The 20,707-nt window shown below is 38.5% G+C and overlaps 1 protein-coding gene across 1 annotated transcript in view; it reads right to left on the reverse strand.

Annotated features, from left to right (window-relative positions):
- Positions 1-3,179: 3,179 nt before the first annotated feature.
- The window catches only part of ZBTB11 (zinc finger and BTB domain containing 11), a 28,981-nt gene continuing 11,453 nt past the window's right edge, over positions 3,180-20,707 (reverse strand). Inside the window, exons 4-11 of the mRNA XM_060098727.1 lie at positions 14,729-15,570; positions 14,347-14,526; positions 10,932-11,177; positions 9,012-9,156; positions 8,206-8,323; positions 5,018-5,176; positions 4,733-4,908; positions 3,180-4,108 (exon numbers count right to left, since the gene is read on the reverse strand). Coding sequence (XP_059954710.1) covers positions 3,591-4,108; positions 4,733-4,908; positions 5,018-5,176; positions 8,206-8,323; positions 9,012-9,156; positions 10,932-11,177; positions 14,347-14,526; positions 14,729-15,570 — 2,384 coding nt within the window. The 3' untranslated portion in view covers positions 3,180-3,590. The remainder of the gene's footprint in view (positions 4,109-4,732; positions 4,909-5,017; positions 5,177-8,205; positions 8,324-9,011; positions 9,157-10,931; positions 11,178-14,346; positions 14,527-14,728; positions 15,571-20,707) is intronic.

Here is a 20,707-nt window from a genome sequence, read left to right on the forward strand (position 1 = left end):
GAGGTCAGGGAGTGGGGCAGAAAGTTTCAACCCTCTAATCACATGGTTGTTTTTTTTCTGGCAATAAGCCCCCATTGTGAAGCCATCTAGCCCACCATGTGAATCTCAGATTTTCACTCTGAGACTGGAAAAAGAAAAAGATGGCAAACACAACAGCTATTTAATATTGTACTAAAAGTCCTTGCAGAACGCTAAGTAATAAGACCAACAGTACTTGGCAAGCATGTGAAGCAATCAGCACTGACGAGTGTAAAATGGCAACAGCCTCCCTTTAAGATTTAGAACAATGGGGCTTCCCTGGTGGCGCAGTGGTTGAGAATCTGCCTGCTAATGCAGGGGACACGGGTTCGAGCCCTGGTCTGGGAGGATCCCACATGTCGCGGAGCAAGTAGGCCCGTGAGCCGCAAGTACTGAGCCTGCGCGTCTGGAGCCTGTGCTCTGCAACGAGAGGCCGCGACAGTGAGAGGCCCGCGCACCGCAACGAAGAGTGGTCCCCGCTTGCCACAACTAGAGAAAGCCCTCACACACAAACGAAGACCCAACACAGCAAAAATAAATAAATAAATAAATAAACTCCTACTCCCAACATCAAAAAAAAAAAAAAAAAGAGAGTAGAAAGGACCCAGTCTACAGTGTCAAAGCTTCAGTGCAAAACCTTGGGTCCAAACTTAGGTATCTTTCAAAAAAAAAAAAAAAAAAAAAAGATTTAGAACAATGACCTTGTTCTCACACTGGTCTAAAGTTCAAATTTACAGTTGCTGGTCTAGGAAATCAGAGTTTGAGAAATTAATATGAAAATAGTACCTACCCATTGATACTCTTGGAACAATTTAACAAAAGCAAACATAAAACTGATCTGGGAGGACCCTTTTTCAATGTAGGCAGGTGGCACAGGATTCCAAAGATAAGGCTCTACTGGAGATGCACTTATACTCTAACATTTATAAAACTCTGGAGAAATCCAATAAACAGCATTATTCAACTTCAAAACTTCAGATAATAGACTATAAGACTGGTAATTTAAAATAATGAAACAAGTTATCTATGCATCTTTGCTCTAAGCCTTTACAAACTGTAACTGATAAATTTATAAGATCAGGGGAGACAAAGACTTTTTTTTTTCCAAACAGATGTAAAACCCCTGTTTAGGAACCTCCATGAAGATTATAGGTTTAAATTTCCTGATTCAATTATGAGTGGGAAGCATCATGCAGTTTATATCAAAGCTATTTTTTTAAAAAAAGACAAGACACTAAAGGTCTGGATTAACTCTAAATTTATCAGTTTAGGGTAATCTTGTGAAATTATGTAAACAGCCAATGGCTTTTAATAAAACAGCAGTAACAAGCAGATTTAATCAGGAAGGAAGTCATCTGAAAACAACAAATCAATGTGTGCTTCTAAAAATGAATTATTATAAATAGAGAATTTTCCCCATGGAAATATAAAACTGAATTTTTGGAACCTTAACACTTATTTCTACATGTAATTTATGTAATTCTCTAAACACATTTAAATTATCCAAAGAAGGCAGTTAATTGTACTACTTTTAATTTTGTGGTAAGATTAAGTGTAATAAGTCTTAATAGTATTATGTGTTCTGTCAATGGTTATTTTTTAATGTGTTCAGTTCTCTTCCCTTTAAAAACGGATTAACTCAATAACATATCAAATAACAGCAACTGATTTATGAGCTGAAAATAGTGACAAGCTCAACTCCAAAGCTTATGCCTTAAACAAGATTCAACATCTTTTATTTACATATTTATGACATACATTAATGGGTCTTATACAATTAACAATCTAATAACAATGGTGACAAGGGAACATAAAGACACAATTCCAAATTTTTGTCAGGTTGAAATACATTTTCACTAACTGAAAGATATGATAAACAAGCAGCCATTATAAAGTTATAGACTGTATGTTAATCCACTTAAAATTGAAAGTCAGCCACACAGCTATCAAAACAATGGGAAATTTGCAAATGCAAATATTACATATACAGGTATAATGCATGCATGGCATCACATTTATTCTTCATCTTTTAAGCCACTTTTAAAGTAAACTGGAATAAGCATTTTAATAATATATGTACATCAAGGCACATTCTTTTCTTGTGCTTTAGGAATGACTTACATGTGATCTGCTTGTATCTTAATTTTACAACTTATATTAGCTTCTAATACTTAGAAGTTTAATTTTAACAATTACAGCTCGAGTGGTAGTTTCCCAGGAGAGAAATGTGGCATCTCCCCGTGGTTATTTTGAAAAACGAGAAAACTGGATAGCTTAAAGAGGTGGGAATTTAAATATCAAACACACAAATTAACTTAACTCTCAGGCAACTTTTTTTTTTTTTTTTTTTTTTTTGCGGTACACGGGCCTCTCACTGTTGTGGCCTCTCCCGTTGCGGAGCACAGGCTCCGGATGCGCAGGCTCAGCGGCCATGGCTCACGGGCCCAGCTGCTCCGCGGCATATGGGATCTTCCCAGACCGGGTCACGAACCCATGTCCCCTGCATTGGCAGGCGGACTCTCAACCACTGCGCCACCAGGGGAGCCCTCAGGCAACTTTTAAAAAGAATTTACTTTTAACAATTTGGTGGGCCATGATCAATTTCTTTAAGTAGTATACTGTAATGAGGGCTGAAGAATTTTCAATATTCTGAAATTACTTGACAATTACATAGTATCCACAGGACCGCTGTAGATGTCTATATCGCTATCCTACTTCTAAACTGTAGTTTTTCAACAAAATTGAACAATTAAACATGATACAAAAGCTGCAAACATACCAAACCTAGTTTTAACTTCTTTTTTCCCATTTATTATCTTATGTTATCAAGGAGAAATTTCCCATCAACAGTTTAATAAGTGTTCTTTGCTCGTGGTCAATTTACTTGCCTTGAGGGATAGTAGAGTAAGGCTTTAATAGGCATTTCATGCATTTTAATGGCATTTTAAAAAATCAGCTATTCATTTAAGGGTTCCCCATATAGATTAAGTACACTGTGCAAACTTGATTACAACATGTAACTCACTAAGTGCTTTAAAATAAAGAATCCCTGACTTTATAAGGGGTTAAAATAAATAGTAAGTCAAGAATCACAGATCTGAAGCATTTAAAAAAAAGTAATATACTTATGCATCGCACTAAAACGTTTTATATTAGAATTTTTAATCCATAAACAAGGCAAATGAAATCACAGAACCTCTATATTTTGAGAATAAAAGAAGAAAAGCCAATTAGTACAGCCTTTTAAACTCAAAGTATATAATAATGTCAAAATGCAAATGAAACTGTACGGTTTTTAATTTAGTACAGTTCTTTATAAACATTAATTCATAAAAAGTATACCATGATAATCCACTGCCAAATAGATTTGTTTTCAATTTCTTTACAGTAAATGGACTTTTCTACAGAACCCATTAGCCAGACAAACCGTTTAGAAATGTTAAAACACCACCAAAACAGCCCAGAGCCTTGACATACAAACTCTAGGCGGATAGCCACATAGTACTGTAAACAAATGTTCTGTGAGTTCAGTTTATGTGAGATGTCCCTTCTGTTCATCTCCATTACTACATTCACTCTGTTTCTGAAATATGGGCCACCTCTACTTCAACAGTTTGAATAGCTTCTGCAACTTCAGATAGCTTCTGTCCTTGCTGTTGTGCTAACACATAGTTAACCACTTGCATAATACTTTGGTCAGAAAGTGTAGATACTGACGGACATTCTTCAGTAGCTGCAACAGCTTCGAGAGCTTCCATAGTTTCTCCTGTCACTACCACAGTTTCAAGTTCTTGAGGACCGCTGTTTTCTTGTTCCTGCATATCTGCTGTTAAGATGCTAACAGCATGCTCCACTTGAGTTCCTTGGTTATGAAACTGAAGGGTATCTTTTTCCAGCATAATTTTGCAAGGCACATAATCTCTGTGGAATTTAGTCATATGTTTACGGAGTGTTCGAGCATCTATGTAGGCTTCACTACATACGGGACAGACATAGGGCCGTTCACCTGTATGTGTTCTGACGTGGCGTTTTAGAGATCGGGCATCAGCCCAAGCTACTCCACATGTTAAGCACTCAAATGGCTTAACTCCTATTAAGAAAGAAAAGAAGAGAGGTGAATGTGTGGTGAGGTCCAAGTACCAAAATATATTACAGCTGTCTGATAACTAATGCTTTTCTTTTAAGTACAGTAGCCCATAAACGTTTCTATCTTGACTATGGCGATCTTTTATTTAGGACCAAATGGTTTCTCTTAGAATAAAGCAGATTCTGGATATAATCTCTCTAAAGATGTTCCTATTGATAGAAGTTACTGAGAGACAATCCTGAGGTTCTGTGAATAGTCTCTTTTATCCTTCACGGCAATCCTATAATCCTAGGATAAAAACCCAGAAGCTTCAAGTAGTCCATTCCAGCATAAAAATATTGATATAGAATATTAAGCTCACTAAAACAGGAATCTATCTATCTACACAACAATCAGGTAGTCAGGTTCAGGATCACCTCTATCACTTGAATAAATCTTCCACAACATGGGATTAATCTCTTATTAAGGAAAGCGAGATAATAGGCAAGAGGAATGGTAAAAGGAGAATCACTACTGGACTGGCTTTTATTCTATTGAAAGTTATATATATATATATATATATATATATATATATATATATATATATATATATATATATATATATAAAACTATATGAAGTATAGTTACCTCCATGGTTGTTCATGTGTCTCCTATACTCTCTCAGCTGAGTGAATTTTCTTCCACATTGTTCACACACCCGTTCCAGGTTTTGCTTTGCTCTTCCTTTTTTTCCATGGGTAGCTTTCTTTACATGTCTTCTGAACAATGCCTTTTCATAAAATTCTTTGCCACATATATTACACCTAAAATAAAGGAAAACCCCAAATTATTTTTTCCAAAGCACCAGAATCCATAATAATTAATCCAAGTACATTTATATCTCAAGTTCAGATCCTCCTCAGATTTACCCACCTGTAAGGCTCAGTGACAGAGTGAGACTTCACATGGGAATACCAATCTTTCTTCCAACTATAGCACTTATCACAAAATTGGCACTGGAATGGCTTCACACCAAGATGTTTGTTCATGTGCTGGCGAAGATCTCTAGCTTCAAAGAAACTTTTCTCACATCTGCAATAACAAAGTTCATTCACCCAACTGGATCATCTTATTCTTTTAAAAGAAGTTTCCAAGAACTCAGTATATTCTTGGGTTTCTAGAACTCCACAGGATGATCCCAATTTAACACAAAAACAATTCTTACTATTCCAATCTTGCATCAAGGCTGCAGGATCTTAAGTTCTTTTAGCTGCAGAGTACTAGAAACATTTTAGAAAGAATCCTGCACAGCTCCCAAGGGTTATCATAGGTGTTATTATTTTCTGTCTCCTCCTCAACCCCATCTGATCTCCCCTTTTTACATCCCTTTTCACCCTCTTCCAGTCTCTGTCCATCTGTTGGAAGTAGGCCCCACTCTTGACCATAAGGATGCAGCAACTGACGTAGGCCTAGGTCAATCAGAGCACAGCATTCTCTTAGCCATAGTGATTGATTCACAGAAAACCAAATGCCTTAACCAGATCCAATGGTAGCGAACCTCAGGGGCTTTTATAGGAACTACGAGAAAAGCAGCTTGACAATTTGGGAGTTGAAAGGATGTAAGGCTGAAATCATTGCCACTGCCTTGTCCATACGGAGTCTCAGAGACATCAAGTGCTAATGAATCTGAAACCAGTTTACATTAAACCATTCAGACTCCTAGATTCGACTTTCATTCAAGTCAGTTTATTTTATTTTTTAATTTTTTAAAATAAATTTATTTATTTGTTTTTATTATTGCCTGTGTTGGGTCTTCGTTGCTGCGCGCGGGCTTTCTCTTTGTTGAGGTGGGATTACTACTTTTTTGCGGTGCACAGGCTTCTCATTGTGGTGGCTTCTCTTGTTGTGGAGCACGGACTCTACACACACGGGCTTCAGTAGTTGAGGCACGTGGGCTCAATAGTTGTGGCACACAGGCTTAGTTGCTCCACGGCATGTGGGATCTTCCCGGACCAGGGCTCAAATCCATGTCCCCTGCATTGGCAGGCGGGTTTCACAACCACTAAGCCACCAGGGAAGCCCTCAAGTCAGTTTAAATTAGGTTTTCTTATACTTGCAACTAAAAATGTATGAATAATAAACTATCTTTGTTTTAAAATAAGACTGATTATAGAGTGACATCAGCATATAGGGCAGAGTAGGTAAGTCCAAAAGCCCATCCCTACATGAAAGCAGTAAACAAATGGGCAAAAACTATCAGAATCAATTTTACTGGACCTCTGGAAACTAATTAAAAGTTTACAGTAGGGCTTCCCTGGTGGCACAGTGGTTGAGAGTCCGCCTGCCGATGCAGGGGACATGGGTTCGTGCCCCGGACCGGGAAGATCTCACATGCCGCGGAGTGGCTAGGCCCGTGAGCCATGGCCGCCAAGCCTGCGCGTCCGGAGCCTGTGCTCCACAACCGGAGAGGTCACAACAGTGAGAGGCCCGCATACCGCAAAAAAAAAAAAAAAAAAAAAAAAAAAAGTTTACAGTGGGGGCTTCCCTTGTGGCGCAGTGGTTGAGAGTCCGCCTGCTGATGCAGGGGACATGGGTTCGTGTCCCGGACCAGGAAGATCTCACATGCCGCGGAGCGGCTAGGCCCGTGAGCCATGGCCGCCGAGCCTGTGCGTCCGGAGCCTGTGCTCTGCAACAGGAGAGGCCCGCGTACTGCCAAAAAAAAAAAAAAAAAAAAAAAAAAAAAAGTTTACAGTGACCAGGTAAATATTTAATCAAGAAAGCAATTGCTGAATCTTGGTAAGAGAGCTCTGTGGCATTTCAACTCACCCTGGCCCCATCCCCAGGCTCCTCAGCTCAGCAGACAGACTGCACTCCTGCTACAGGTCCCTAGTACCAGAGGAACTTATTCTCACAGAGCTGTAGTTGTTCTGAGCTATCTGGTGACTCCTTGAAGTTACCCCTCAAAGGGCTTGCTTGTATTTACCCTAACTCTTCCAGGGCTGAGGACTCGGGGAGGGGTGGGAAGTAGAGAGGAGCAGATGGCTGGAAACACTTACAGGCAAATGTATTAGCCACAGCTGCTGGGGCAAGGAACAGCAGTTCGGTGCAAACAACATCCAAACCGAAAGCCTGGGAGGAAAAGGCTGGAGACCGAGATGTTTTGGGGAATAAGAGCTTTGAAAAACTCTCACATATTCCCAGGAATCTAGAAGTCCAAAATATCTGCCCAGTGCTGGGCACACGCTCAGAAAAGACCTGAAAAGGCTCTATACTCTCACCAATGGCTGACTCTGCACAAACAGAAAGAGAAGACCAAGGCAGAATTGTAAACTGCCTGGCTGAGTATTGAAGGCATTCTGGAATTAGTGGTGATGCTCGCACAATACTGTGAATGTACTAAAAGCCACTAAACTGAACACTTTAAAATGATGAATGTTATGTTCTATGAACTTTACTTCAATTATAAAACAGATTTCAGGAGGCTCTGGAAAATGAAAAGAGGGAAAAAGGAATCTGAAGAAGGAAGAAATGAGCAGAGGGCCCAGTACTTCCGAGGAACTGCCTAGGAAGGATCTCTGGCTGGCACCAAGGGACCCTTCTTTCCTACAGTCCCTACTGTAGGAAAGAACTGGTTGCACATTTGAACAACTTCTTTAAATCATTTAAAATGAGTGATTTGTATGGTATGAAATTTGTGTCTAAATAAAACTGTTACATAAATAAATAGGAACACCTAGACAAAAACAAACTGATTAAAATCAAGAGTAAACAAACAACAGTTTAATATTATCTTCAAGTATTCTCCTTTTTCAGTTTTACTGAGGTGTAACTGACAAATAAAATTGTAAGATATTTAAAGTGTATAATGTGATGATTCAGTATATGTATACACTGTGAAAGGAATCCTCCCATTTGTTAACACATCCATCACCTCAGATATATATGTGTGTGTATAATTACATATGAATATTCAAGTTCCTACTCTCTTAGCAAAATTCAATCATATCATACAGTGTTATCAACTATAGTCACCTCAAATATTTTCTTTTGAAACAACTTTCAAATAAACTGAGTAAGAACACAAGGAAATTAATTGAATGGTTCACATATTAAATACTTACTGAGTACAATGATAGCCTCGAACTTCAGGCTTTGGTTGGTGTTTCTTTAGGTGCTTGCTGAGCCCAGAGCCCCTGTGAAAAGACTTTCCACAAACTGAGCAAAGGTACTTGGACTCTCCTATAAAAAATAAAAACCATGTCACAAATCCAGCAATCAGGTGCTCTTCCAACAGAATGCTTTATGTTGTATTTCAGAAGTTATTTTATCAAGTGGGCACGGAAGCTGTAACATTTGGCATCCACCTTCTAAGAATAACAAACTATGTCAAAATCCCTATTTTCTCTCAACTAGAGTACTAGCGAGGCTACTACTACTACCCACAGAATGTGATAGGCTTGCATGATCATCTGGATTATAACAGTGTAGAGTTGTATACAAGTTCTAGAGCAGATTATCTACCCTTCATCAGCCATTTTCCACATAACTGCTTTAAACACCTGAAAATAAGTATACGTGGACTAAAAGTTCTAATAAAATTATAAGCCACATACCATGTTGACAGTTACATCTGTCTACTGTTTAACTTTTTAAAAGCAAGACCATTTCTTTAGGTGCCTGGATTTAATATTCAGTACATTTTTTCTGCACTGACTGAAACAATTTTTACACAAATAAGATAGCTCTAAAACTAGATTATAAGAACAACTTTTAAACTTTACTCTCAAAAAAAACACAGAAAAACAAAAAAACCTTTACTCTCATTAATAAAAAACTGCACACATACAGTCATCTTACAGCATAATCAATATACTAGTAAATTAATAGTATATAACATGTAACTATGTCAATATAAGTTTCTCATTACCTGTGTGAATACTCATATGTTCCTGAAGACTCCGTTTGGTAACAAATGACTTAACGCATAGTTCACACTGGAACTGCTTTTGTGATTGATGGAGACTCTGGTGTAATTTTAGACCGTGCTTGTAGATGAAAGTCTTTCCACAGACCTAAGAGAGCACAGGTGTTTAAACCAGTAAAACAGAAAAAGAGATAAGGGCTGTTTCTGAAGAATGAGGACACAGAATCTACTATGCTATTTTAAATTAAAAACTTAAATTATAAACAAAATGACAAAGTTAAAGTTGATACAAGGGCCAAGGATTTTAGCTGGTTGATCATCTTCTGATTCAGTAGTTAACCAATATTGCTATTTTTCTTACACCCATGAGATCACTGGAAGAACTCAAAACAATACCCCAAAAAACCTCATACTGTCCTTTGTGAGACTGGTAAACAATATACCTTATATTAAAAGAGACATGGGGGGCTTCCCTGGTGGCGCAGTGGTTGAGAGTCCACCTGCCGATGCAGGGGACACGGGTTTGTGACCCAGTCCGGGAAGATCCCACATGCCGCGGAGCGGCTGGGCCCGTGAGCCATGGCCGCTGAGCCTGCGCGTCCGGAGCCTGTGCTCCGCAACGGGAGAGGCCACAACAGTGAGAGGCCCGCATAACGCAAAAAAAAAAAGACATGGGAGCTTAATCAAGAACAATATACTCAATTCCTGCTATACCAACTAGAACAGTGCTTCTTAAACTCTCTATGATGAAGAACCAGTTTTTTTCTTTCCCCAATCTATTAGGGAGAGATTTTTGTTAAACACAATGAAAATGTCACAATATCAAATTGCCATGACAGTTTCTACATGCCTACTCTCCATCTTTGCACTTATCTTTTATGGACCACACATTTTGAGTAGTGCTACACCAGAAGACCAGAGGCCCATTAACACTTAAGTTTTTAAATATATGAATAAAATGATGCTTAGGACTTGGCTTCAAAATAACTGAAGGGAGGGGGAAGGGAGGGGGAAGTAAGGGAGTGAGTGACAGTACATATAAAATACAACTGACCATAGATAACCAACAAGGACCTACTGTATTGCAAAGGGAACTACACTCAATATCTTGTAATAACCTATAATGGAAAAAAATCTAAAAAAGAATGAATGAATGGATGAATAAATAAATAACTGAATCACTTTGCTGAACACCTGAAACTAACACAACATTGTAAATCAACTATATTTCAATAAAATTTTTTTAAAAATTAAAAAAAATCCCACAATTGACCATGTGTTGATAACTACTAAAGCTGGGTGAAGAGTACATGAGGGTTTATTCTACTCTTACATTCTTTTTTCTTATAAGATGAAGCTTAAGAAACGAAAGAGAGAGAGAAAAACATTAAAAATTTCACTGGTTCCAAAACCGTTTATTAATAAAAATAGTGGGTCATCCTTATATGCAAGGCTATAGGTGCTACTAGAAAATTTTCACCATTGCAAATAGCCCAAAGCTGGCTTATCACAGGATTCTTTACCCAGGAATCACATTTTGGCATTTAGTTTTCAACTCTAGAGAAGGACACATAGCTTAGGCAGAATTTCTGCTAAGATGTGTTTAACTCACAGGTTCCTTCCCAAGCCAGGTTGGTCCTACTGAACGTTAAGGGATGACTGAGATGATGAATTGGTTATTCTCACCCAGTATCACTCTGAATCCTACCAAGTTTCCCGAACATCCTAAATAGATTAATTTCAAGTTACAACTTCAGCCAAATTACAGAACTGGGAATCACCCCTGACCTAGGCAACAAACTGAAAAAGTTATGGACTTCCTGTGACATTTTACAAAAGTGATGTGACGCCAGAATCAACTAGTCTTATCACCGGTTATGTTCCAATCTTCTTTAAATAACAAAATAAATATAATGGCTTTACCTGGCATGCATGTGGTTTTACCCCTGTGTGCTTTAACATATGTATTCGAAGAGAATATAGTTTAGGTAATGTCCTTCCACATATCGAACATATAAATTCTCGTTTGGTTCTGCCCTTCTCAGACGATGATCCTGATGCCTCATTAGATGCAGAATTGGAAGAGGATGAAGTAGGTGCATCTTTCCTGGTATGTCGAATAAGGTGTGCTCTCAAGGAGGCACTGTACTGAAACTGTTTCTTACACAACTAAAAGAAAAAGTAAACAAAATTCTGCCTGAATGTATTTCCATCACAAATGTTAAGTGAAACTCAACTCGTACTTCAACTTTCCATATCTTTGTTACAATTGTATCACTCAATAAACATATATACTATGTAAAAGACAATATGCTAGGCACCACACTATAGAAATGAAAGGCACAGACCCAGCCTCTACTCTGCAAAGATTTATAATCTAACCACAAAAACAGGATTTATATGTAAATAGGTGAGAGATCAATACTTAAGAAGAGGGAATAATCAGAGTATAAGAAAAGGTGTCATCACCGAGGCTGGGTCTTGAAGGAATGGTAAGATACAGACAAAGACAAGAATACTATTATTATATGAGTACTAATAGTTGTTAGGAAGAGCAAAAATAGGGGCTGGAAAAAGTAGGAAGATAAAACTGTGACAGTCCTTGGGTTTTACCCTGTACTTGCTGAGTATTCCTGAAAGCTTCTGTTCTTTATTTTAAAATCAGAGTTATATATAGTCATGATCTACAAAATTTTTTTTTAGTAAATAAAACTGGCCTCTTGGTTCACTATCTCTACTTTTTTGACTCTTTCTTAATGATTATCTCTGTAATTCTGAGTAATATGAATAATAGGAAGTGACTCCCTCCTTTACCTCTCCACTCTCTACACGTACATGACCCTTCCCATTACCATACTTTCTCAATACAGCTTTATGATCATTTTGATGAGATAAATTTCAGTGCTTACATTATTTGGATGACGTACATGTTATTACAGCGGGACCATACAGACAGTATGATTCTCTTTCCTTTCATTTCCTTTTGTTTTATTTCTCTTTGTATTTACTGCTAATTCATCATCAAACCTTTCTCTCAACTGTCTATTGAGAGAAGGTTTAAAACACATCACCTTGTGGGAGATCGCTGTCAAAGCACTATGTTGGTGTTCCAGACTTGGGTGGTTGTTTCCCACGCTTGGACTCTACAGATTGGACCCCATGTTTCCCGTTTCCCATGTCTTGCTCATTTTAGAGGAATGCCTCTGCCGACAGCTTCCTGAGAAAGGGAGTTTGGGAGGTAAAACTTTGCAGACCTTGCATGTCTGAAACTGTTCTTATTCTACCATCATAAATATAGTTTGATTACTGATTCCAAGTTAGAAATCATTTCCTTTTATAATATTAAAGATATTGTGCCTTTGTCTTCTAACTTCCACTGTTGCTGCTGAAAGGCCTGAAGCTATTCTATTCTGACCCTTATCCTTTCTCTCTTGTAATTTATAAGATTTTCTTTGTACCTTGATTCTGAAATTTCATAATATATCTTGGTATAGATTTATTTTCACCCATGATTCTGGACATTCAACGCACCCTTTTAACAAGGAAACTTCTATTTTCAAGTTCTCAAATTTTTTTTCACTGCATTAATGATTTCTTTCTCTCCATGCTGTTTGGAATTATCTGGGTATTAGAAGACAACCTAGACCAATCCTCTAAAATTTCTTTCACTCCCATTTTTACCTTGTCTTTTGCTTTATTTTCTGAGTGATTTAGTCAATTGTATTTCCTAACTTTTCTGATATTTTTATATGTGTTATTATGTATTTTATTCCTAAGAAAAACTCTTCTGTTCTCTTGATGTGTCCTTTTAAAAACACAGTACATGGTTATTGTTTTATTGATGTAATTTTTTTATTTAGCTCTAACATAAATCATAGTTTGTGGTTTGGGTTGTGTGTGTGGGGGGGTGGTTTGAGTTTTCTTCTAACTGCATAGTATTGGATTCCTCAAAGTTGTTTTTTTGCATGAAATATTTGTGAGTCTGTATACCTGATGTCTAGTCACATTTCAAAATAAGACATTTAAAAACTGATTGGAACTTGTGTGTAAGCAGAGGAGTAAACTGTCAACCACAGGCTTTAATGAGCAGTATCTTTAGATCTTTTGTTTTCAGACTTTGGATTTCTCACCTTTAAGAAATCCTCCTATTTTAAGATTAAGGGTTTGGTTGTCAACATTCTGGAACTTGAGTAGGGAAAGAGAGCTTGAAAGGATTCAATATTCAGTATATATGCTTTTACATTCCCTTGTTTGGTATATAGTACATTCACCCTCATTATTCACAGTGTTCTCTAGAGCAGGTGTGGGTTTTATTTTTTTCAGAGAGTAGAAGATGGATCTTTGGCTGAAGGCATGGTGGTAGTGATTTACTTACTGCTTAAAAAGACTTTCTAGGGACTTCCCTTGTGGCAAAGTGGTTAAGAGTCCGCCTGCCAATGCAGGGGACTCAGGTTCGAGCCCTGGTCCAGGAAGATCCCACATGCTGTGGAGCAACTAAGTCCGTGTGCCACAACTACCGAGCCTGCACTCTAGAGCCTGCAAGCCACAACTACTGAAGCCCGTGCGCCACAACTACTGAAGTCCGCGCACCTAGAGCCCATGCTCTGCAACAAGAGAAGCCACTGCAGTGAGAAGCCGGTGCACCACAACGAAGAGTAGCTCCCGCTAGCCCCAACCAGAGAAAGCCCACGTACAGCAATGAAGACCCAACACAGCCAAAAATAAATAAATTTAAAAAAAAAAAGACTTTCTAACAACCAGACGCATCTCTACTTTCAAGGTAGCTAGTACCATTAATTTCTGAGCCTTTTGGTAGTTCTGCAATACAATTTGGATTGATTCTTAGCTTTCCACACTGAAAGCCTGGGAATGAGCCCTTTCAAATCTGCTGAATCAATGACTCTATCTAGGGACTTCCCTGGCAGTCCAGTGGCTAAGACCCTGTGTTTCCACTGCAGGGGGGTACGGGTTCTATCCCTGGTCGGGGAACTAAGATACCGCATGCCGCACAGTGCAGCCAACAAACAAACAAAAAACACTCCATCTATTTATCAGAATCCAGAATTTGGTTGCTAAGGTCTCCTGTTCTTTTTGTCTTTCTATGAGCTTTTTAAAAAGATCGTTTTACTTTTGTCTTACTAGGGTATCAAGAAGCAGAAGAGGTAAACATTTTTTGGCAAGAACATGACATGTACAAATCAGAAGATAACTCTTACGGCAATATAAGGGAGACAGAGAGAAGAGAGCACACAAATGGCAGGATAATAATGAAGCAGTAAATTGGATTCTATTTATAATGAAGTTATAGCCATCTATAATTAGCTTTCCAGATACTTACTGGACACTTGTAATCTCTAGCTCTTTCATGTTTCAGTATGTGCTTTATAAGAGCATATCGTCTCTGAAAAACCATTCCACATTCCCCACATTTATGGGATGCTTCTTCTTCGGTATTCTCTTTAGCATCCCTTTTTGGTTGTTTCATCTTTTTTCCTCTTTGAACTAATTTCTGAGCCACCTAATTAAAGAACAGAAAACACAATCTAAATAAATTAATTATCTCAAATTCACATTATCTTAATATTGGTATTTAAAACATTAAATTGCTTTCCTGCATCCACTCCCCCTTCCCCCCAAGATAATTATCACCATAAGTTTAACTGCAGAATGCTTTCAACTTAAAGCTAAAACTACAAAGGTAAACTCTTTTTTCATCATACCTGTTGAACTGCTGACTTGGGAATGGCTTTCCGTTTCTGCAGCTTCTTCTCCATTCCTTTGTGTAGTCGGATATATCCCCCTTCGTTAACAGAACGCTGCCGAAGCCTGCTTCTGTAAGTATCATCATCATCGGGACTATGGTCTGTCTGTGCTGTCGGTTCAACTAGATTTTCCTCATCTTTTAAAGACTGGCCAAGGTTCTGCCTATGCTCTGAAATATCTTCAGCACAGATATCCTCTGTTGCTGTATCATTTCCCATATTACTGTTTTCTGGAGAGCTACTGATTACATTCTCTTTTGAAAGCTTAGGATGAGTATCAGAGACTGTGCCATCTTCTCTGCTGTTTAAAGTTTCTAGTTCTGTCTGGCTGTTTTTTGTTACTAAATCAACAGACTCCATTTCAGGATGGGAATCAGTTACACAGCCTACAGGTGACAGAGCAGCTTCGGTCTGTGAAGAAACCTGGGGCTCAGGCTGTTGTCCTAGCTCTCCATTCTGCTCTGGCAATTCTCCATTCACCAGCAGTACAATTTCACAATCCCCAAGTTCAGTGGATACAGTTGTTGTAGTTCCCTCGTTGTTAGCCACAGGAGGTGCTGCACCTCCATTTTGTTCTGGTAAGTCCTGTGTAGATGTAACTGTTTGTACCTCACCCTTCTTATATACTGTTAGCTGCTTCTCTTCCATTAGTTTATGTACACTTTCACAGATTTCTAAAACTTCTGACATGAAAAGATGACGAGCCAAGATGGCTACATCAGCCATGCTACAGAAGTCAAAACTTAGCACAGAAGTATAGGCAAATTCCAGTAAAGGAAGGAAGCTTGCCTTACAAAAGCCTATGCGAAACAAGAAAGATGAAAGACAAAAAAGTCAAATCACCACTAAAACACCTTGTAGAAACAATTACTGTATGATTATGACAATATAAAATAGAATATAAAGGCAAATATGACCATTTATTCTGCAATTAAATATCCTGGATTTGTTTTGAGTTGGTTGCTTATTAAGCCTTGACTAACTAACTTCTATGAGCCGAGTCTCTCAATACCTAAAATAGAAAATAATATCACACTTACTGCCTCAAAGAGTTGTTGTAAGGCAGTCATTTTCAAACTGTACTCCTTAGAACCCCGGGGGTTCCTCAAATTCCCCTCAAGAATCATCTGCTGGAGAATGGAGGGTAAAAAAAGAGAGGGAGGCAGGTGAGTAGGCAGGGTTCAACCAACCTGTCCCCTAACCTCACTGCAGTAAGTATAGCTGTATATTTTAATAATAGAAGTCCATATAAAAATTTGATTGTGAACAGAGGGTTCTAGTATTAAAAACTTTAAAACAAGGTCTACAGCAGAGGGTCAGCAAAATTTTTCTGTATAGAATTAGATAATAAAGATTGCAGGCCATAAAGTGTCTGTTGCAACTACTTAATTCTGCCATTGTAGCTGGAAAGAGAAGCCATATATTATAATATGTATACAAATGGGCATGGCTGTGGTGCAATACAACTTTATTCAGAAAAAGGGAGGGGAAGGAGGACTGGCGGCCTTTGGGTTATAGTTTGCTTATCTTTGTTCTAAGGAATAAGACGATTACTATACACATGAGATATTAGGTTCTCATTTTATGTGAGAAAATAAGATCAGTTTATTTCTAAGTTCTCAGTACTTCACTTTCGAAACCCATTTTTAAAATTCACATGATTCAAAAATCAGAAGATTACACAGTGATAAGTCCAACTCCATCTCCATAACCAGAATGATTAAGAATTTGTACATATTTTTAGAGTCTTCATACAGTCAAATAAATACTCTTATGCCTCCTTCTTATTGTAGGTGCTATACTACACATACTTTTCTGTGCCTTGCTTTTCTCATATAATAATTTATCTTAAGAGATCTTTTACTAAAATACAGGGAGCCAAGGCAACCTTTTAAAAACTCATGTTTGGGAATTCCCTGCTGGCTCAGTGGTTAGGACTCTGCGCTTCTGCTGCAGGGGGAACGGGTTCAATCCCCAGTGAGGGAACTAAGATCCCGCAAGACATGCAGCATGGCCAGAAAACCCCGAAAACCAAAAAACTCATGTTTGCTGTGTTTTTCAGTTTTGACTCAAGATACATAAAATGTGGTCCTTTTACATAGGCAAATAGTGGATAAACAAGTAACAAGCATACAGGGAAACCTTAAACTGTGAGATCTATTAGGATTCAGGTTTAAAGGTGGGGAGACTACACATCAACATGACCATCATAGCTAATTCAGCCATTCCTAGCAAAGCTGATAATCAAGCAGGCTAAAGTCATATTAATACTGCTACAAATTATGAAGCCGGGTTAAATAAGGTTGAGGTAAGAAAGAATATTTCTTAAAAAAACAACAACAGATACCAACAAAATAATGTATTTTGGTCTTTAACCTAGTACCTTTTTAATTTCTAGGTTGAAGTCATAAGAAAAATTTTCCATGAAAGGAATAACACTGCTCCAAGTAACTTTAAATATCAAAAACCATTTTTTCCCAAAGATACAAGTCAAATGTTTATTGTAGAATGCTATAAAACACAAAAGAAAATAAGAAGATAAAAAAAATCACTCATAATCCTACTGCCCCAAGATAATTTTGGTATTTTGTTTTTACTCCTAGCCTTTTTATGTACACATACACACACTCAGGAAAACATTTTAATCAAAATAAAAGGGGCGGGACTTTCCTGGTGGCACAGTGGTTAAGAATCCGCCTGCCAATGCAGGGAACACGGGTTTGATCCCTGGTCTGGGAAGATGCCACATGCTGCGGAGCAACTAAGCCCATGAGCCACAACTACCGAGCCTGCACTCTAGAACCTGCGAGCCACAACTATTTGAGCCTGCGTGCCACAACTACTGAAGCCCGCGTGCCTAGAACCTGTGATCCACAACAAGAGAAGCCACTGCAATGAGAAGCCCGCACACCACAACGAAGGGTAGCCTCAGCTCGCCACAACTCGAGAAAGCCCACACGTAGCAACGAAGACTCAATGCAGCCAAAAATAAATAAATAAATTTATTAAAAAAAAAAAAAGACATGACACCCTAAAATTCCTAGAGAAGAACATAGGCCAAATATACTGACATAAATTGTACCAATGTTTTCTTAGGTTAGTCTCCCAAGGCAATAGACATAAAAGCAAAAATAAACAAATGAGACTTAACCTTACAAGCTTTTGCATAGCAAAGCAAACCATAAACAAAATGAAAAGACAATCTATGGAATGGGAGAAAATATTTGCAAGAGATGTGACCGACAAGTGCTTAATCTCCAAAATATACAAACAGCTCATACAATTCAACAACAACAAAAGCAAACAACCCAATCAAAAAATGGGCAGAAGAACTAAATAGACATTTCTGCAAAGAAGACACAAAGATGGCCAATAGGTTTATGAAAAAATGCTCAAGGGACTTCCCTGGTGGTCCAGTAGCTGGAACTCCACACTCCCAATGCAGAGGGCCTGGGTTTGAGCCCTGGTTGGGCAACTAGATTCCACATGCTGCAACTAAAAGTTTGTATGGTGCAACTAAAAATCCTGCATGCTGCAACTAAGACCTGGCACAGCCAAATAAATAAATAAATAAATATTTTTAAAAAAGAAAGGATGCTCATCATTGCTAATTACTAGAGAAGTGAAAATTAAAACTACAATGAGGTACCACCTCACACTGGTCAGAATGGCCATCATTAAAAAGTTTAAAAATGGGAATTCCCCGGCGGTCCAGTGCTTATGACTCTGTGCTTTCACTGCTGAGGACTGCTGGTTCGATTCCTGGTCAGGGAACTAAGATCCTGCAAGCCATGCAGTGCCACCCCCCGCCCACCACCAAAAAGTCTACAAATAACAAATGCTGAAGAGGGTGTGGAGAAAAGGGAACCCTCCTACACTGTTGGTGAGAATGTAAATTGGTCCAGCCACTATGGAAAATAGTATGGAGGTTCCTCAAAAAACTAAAAATAGAGCTGCCATATGACCCAGCAATCCCACTCCTGGGCATATATCCAGACAAAACTATAATTCAAAAAGATACACGCACCCCTATGATCACAGCAGCACTATTTACAATAGCCAAGACATGGAAACAATCTAAATGTTCACTGACAGATGAATACATAAAGATGTGGTACATATATACTATAGAATATGGAATATTACTCAGCCATAAAAAAGAATGAAATAATGCCATTTGCAGCAATGTGGATGGACCCAGAGATTATCATACTAAGTGAAGTAAGTCAAACAGAGAAAGACAATACCACATGATATCAGTTTTATGTGGAATCTAAAATATGACACAAATGAACTTGTCTACGGAACAGAAAGACTCACAGACATAGAGAACAGACTTGTAGTTGCCAACACGGAGGGGGAGTGGCGGAGGGATGGAGTGGGAGTTTGGGGTTAGCAGATGCAAACTATTATATATAGAATGGATAACAGCAAGGTCCTACTGCATAGCACAGGGTACTATATTCAATATCCAGTAATAAACCATAATGGAAAAGATTAAGAAACAATGTATATATATGTATAACTGAATCATTTTGCTGTACAGCGGAAATTAACACAATATTGTAAACCAACTCTACTTCAATAATGAAAAATTTGGTTATCAGGAAAAAATATTGGGTTTTTGTTTATCGAGGTACAGTGTACGTATAGTATTATATAACTTTCAGGTATACAACATAGTGTTCCACAATTTTTAAAGGTTATACTCCATTTATAGTTACTATAAAATATTGGCTATACTTTCTGTGCTGTATAATATATCCTTGTAGTCATGTGTTCTTTAAGAGTAGTGTTGAGGGACTTCCCTGGTGGCACAGTGGTTAAGAACCCGCCTGCCAATGCAGGGGACACGGGTTCAAGCCCTGGTCCGGGAAGATCCCAAATGCCGTGGAGCAACTAAGCCCGTGTGCCACAACTACTGAACCTGTGCTCTAGAGCCCATGTGCCACAACTGCTGAGCCCACGTGCCACAGCTACTGAAGCCTGCGTGCCTAGAGCCCGTGCTCCACAACGAGAAACCACTGCAATGAGAAGCCCGTGCACTGCAACGAAGAGTAGCCCCTGCTCTCTGCAACTAGAGAAAGCCCACGCGCAGCAACAGACCCAACGCAGCCAAAATAAATAAATAAATTAATTAATTAATTAAAATTTAAAAAGTAGTGTTGAGCAGGCACACTGATTGACTGCTATTGACTAGATTATTTTACAACTCTAAAAATTAACTTACAGAAAAGTAATTGCAAATGCAAATGAAATGTGAAAGATTAAGAAGCCTTTTCTATCAGGGTAGGAAAGATAATTCCAAAACTTACAGTTCATTTCTCTATAGGGTATTAACCCATCTATTAGCAAATTCATTTTGAGCAAATTCATTCCTCTGGTTGAAAGACAATATATACAATTCTTTTCTTCAGAATTCTATTAGAAGCAGTTTTAACATCTTATTGGTTTCCTAAATTAATCATATAAAACCTTGTACTATAGTATTTGCATAAAAGTTAGGGGTTTTTTTTTGTGGTACGTGGGCCTCTCACTGCTGTGGCCTCTCCCACCGCAAGGCACAGGCTCCGGACGCACAGGCTCAGTGGCCATGGCTCACAGGCCCAGCCACTCCGCGGCACGTGGGATCCTCCCGGACCGGGGCACGAACCCATGTCCCCTGCATCGGCAGGCAGACTCTCAACCACTGCGCCACCAGGGAAGCCCCAAAAGTTAGGTTTTTAACATTTAAAAAGTTATGCTTTGGCATAGGGCTTAGGAAAGTTTTTCTGTAAAGAGCAAGATAAGCAAATATTTTAGGTTTTGTGGGTCATTAGTTTATGTAGCAACTATTCAGTTCTGCCCTTGTAAGTGCAAAAGCTGCCACAGACAATATGTAAATACATGGGTGTGGCTGTCTCCCAATAAAACTTTATTTACAAAAGCAGGCAGTGG

The sequence above is a fragment of the Mesoplodon densirostris genome, chromosome 5, assembly GCF_025265405.1.
Source record: "Mesoplodon densirostris isolate mMesDen1 chromosome 5, mMesDen1 primary haplotype, whole genome shotgun sequence".
Taxonomy (NCBI): Eukaryota; Metazoa; Chordata; class Mammalia; order Artiodactyla; family Ziphiidae; genus Mesoplodon; species Mesoplodon densirostris.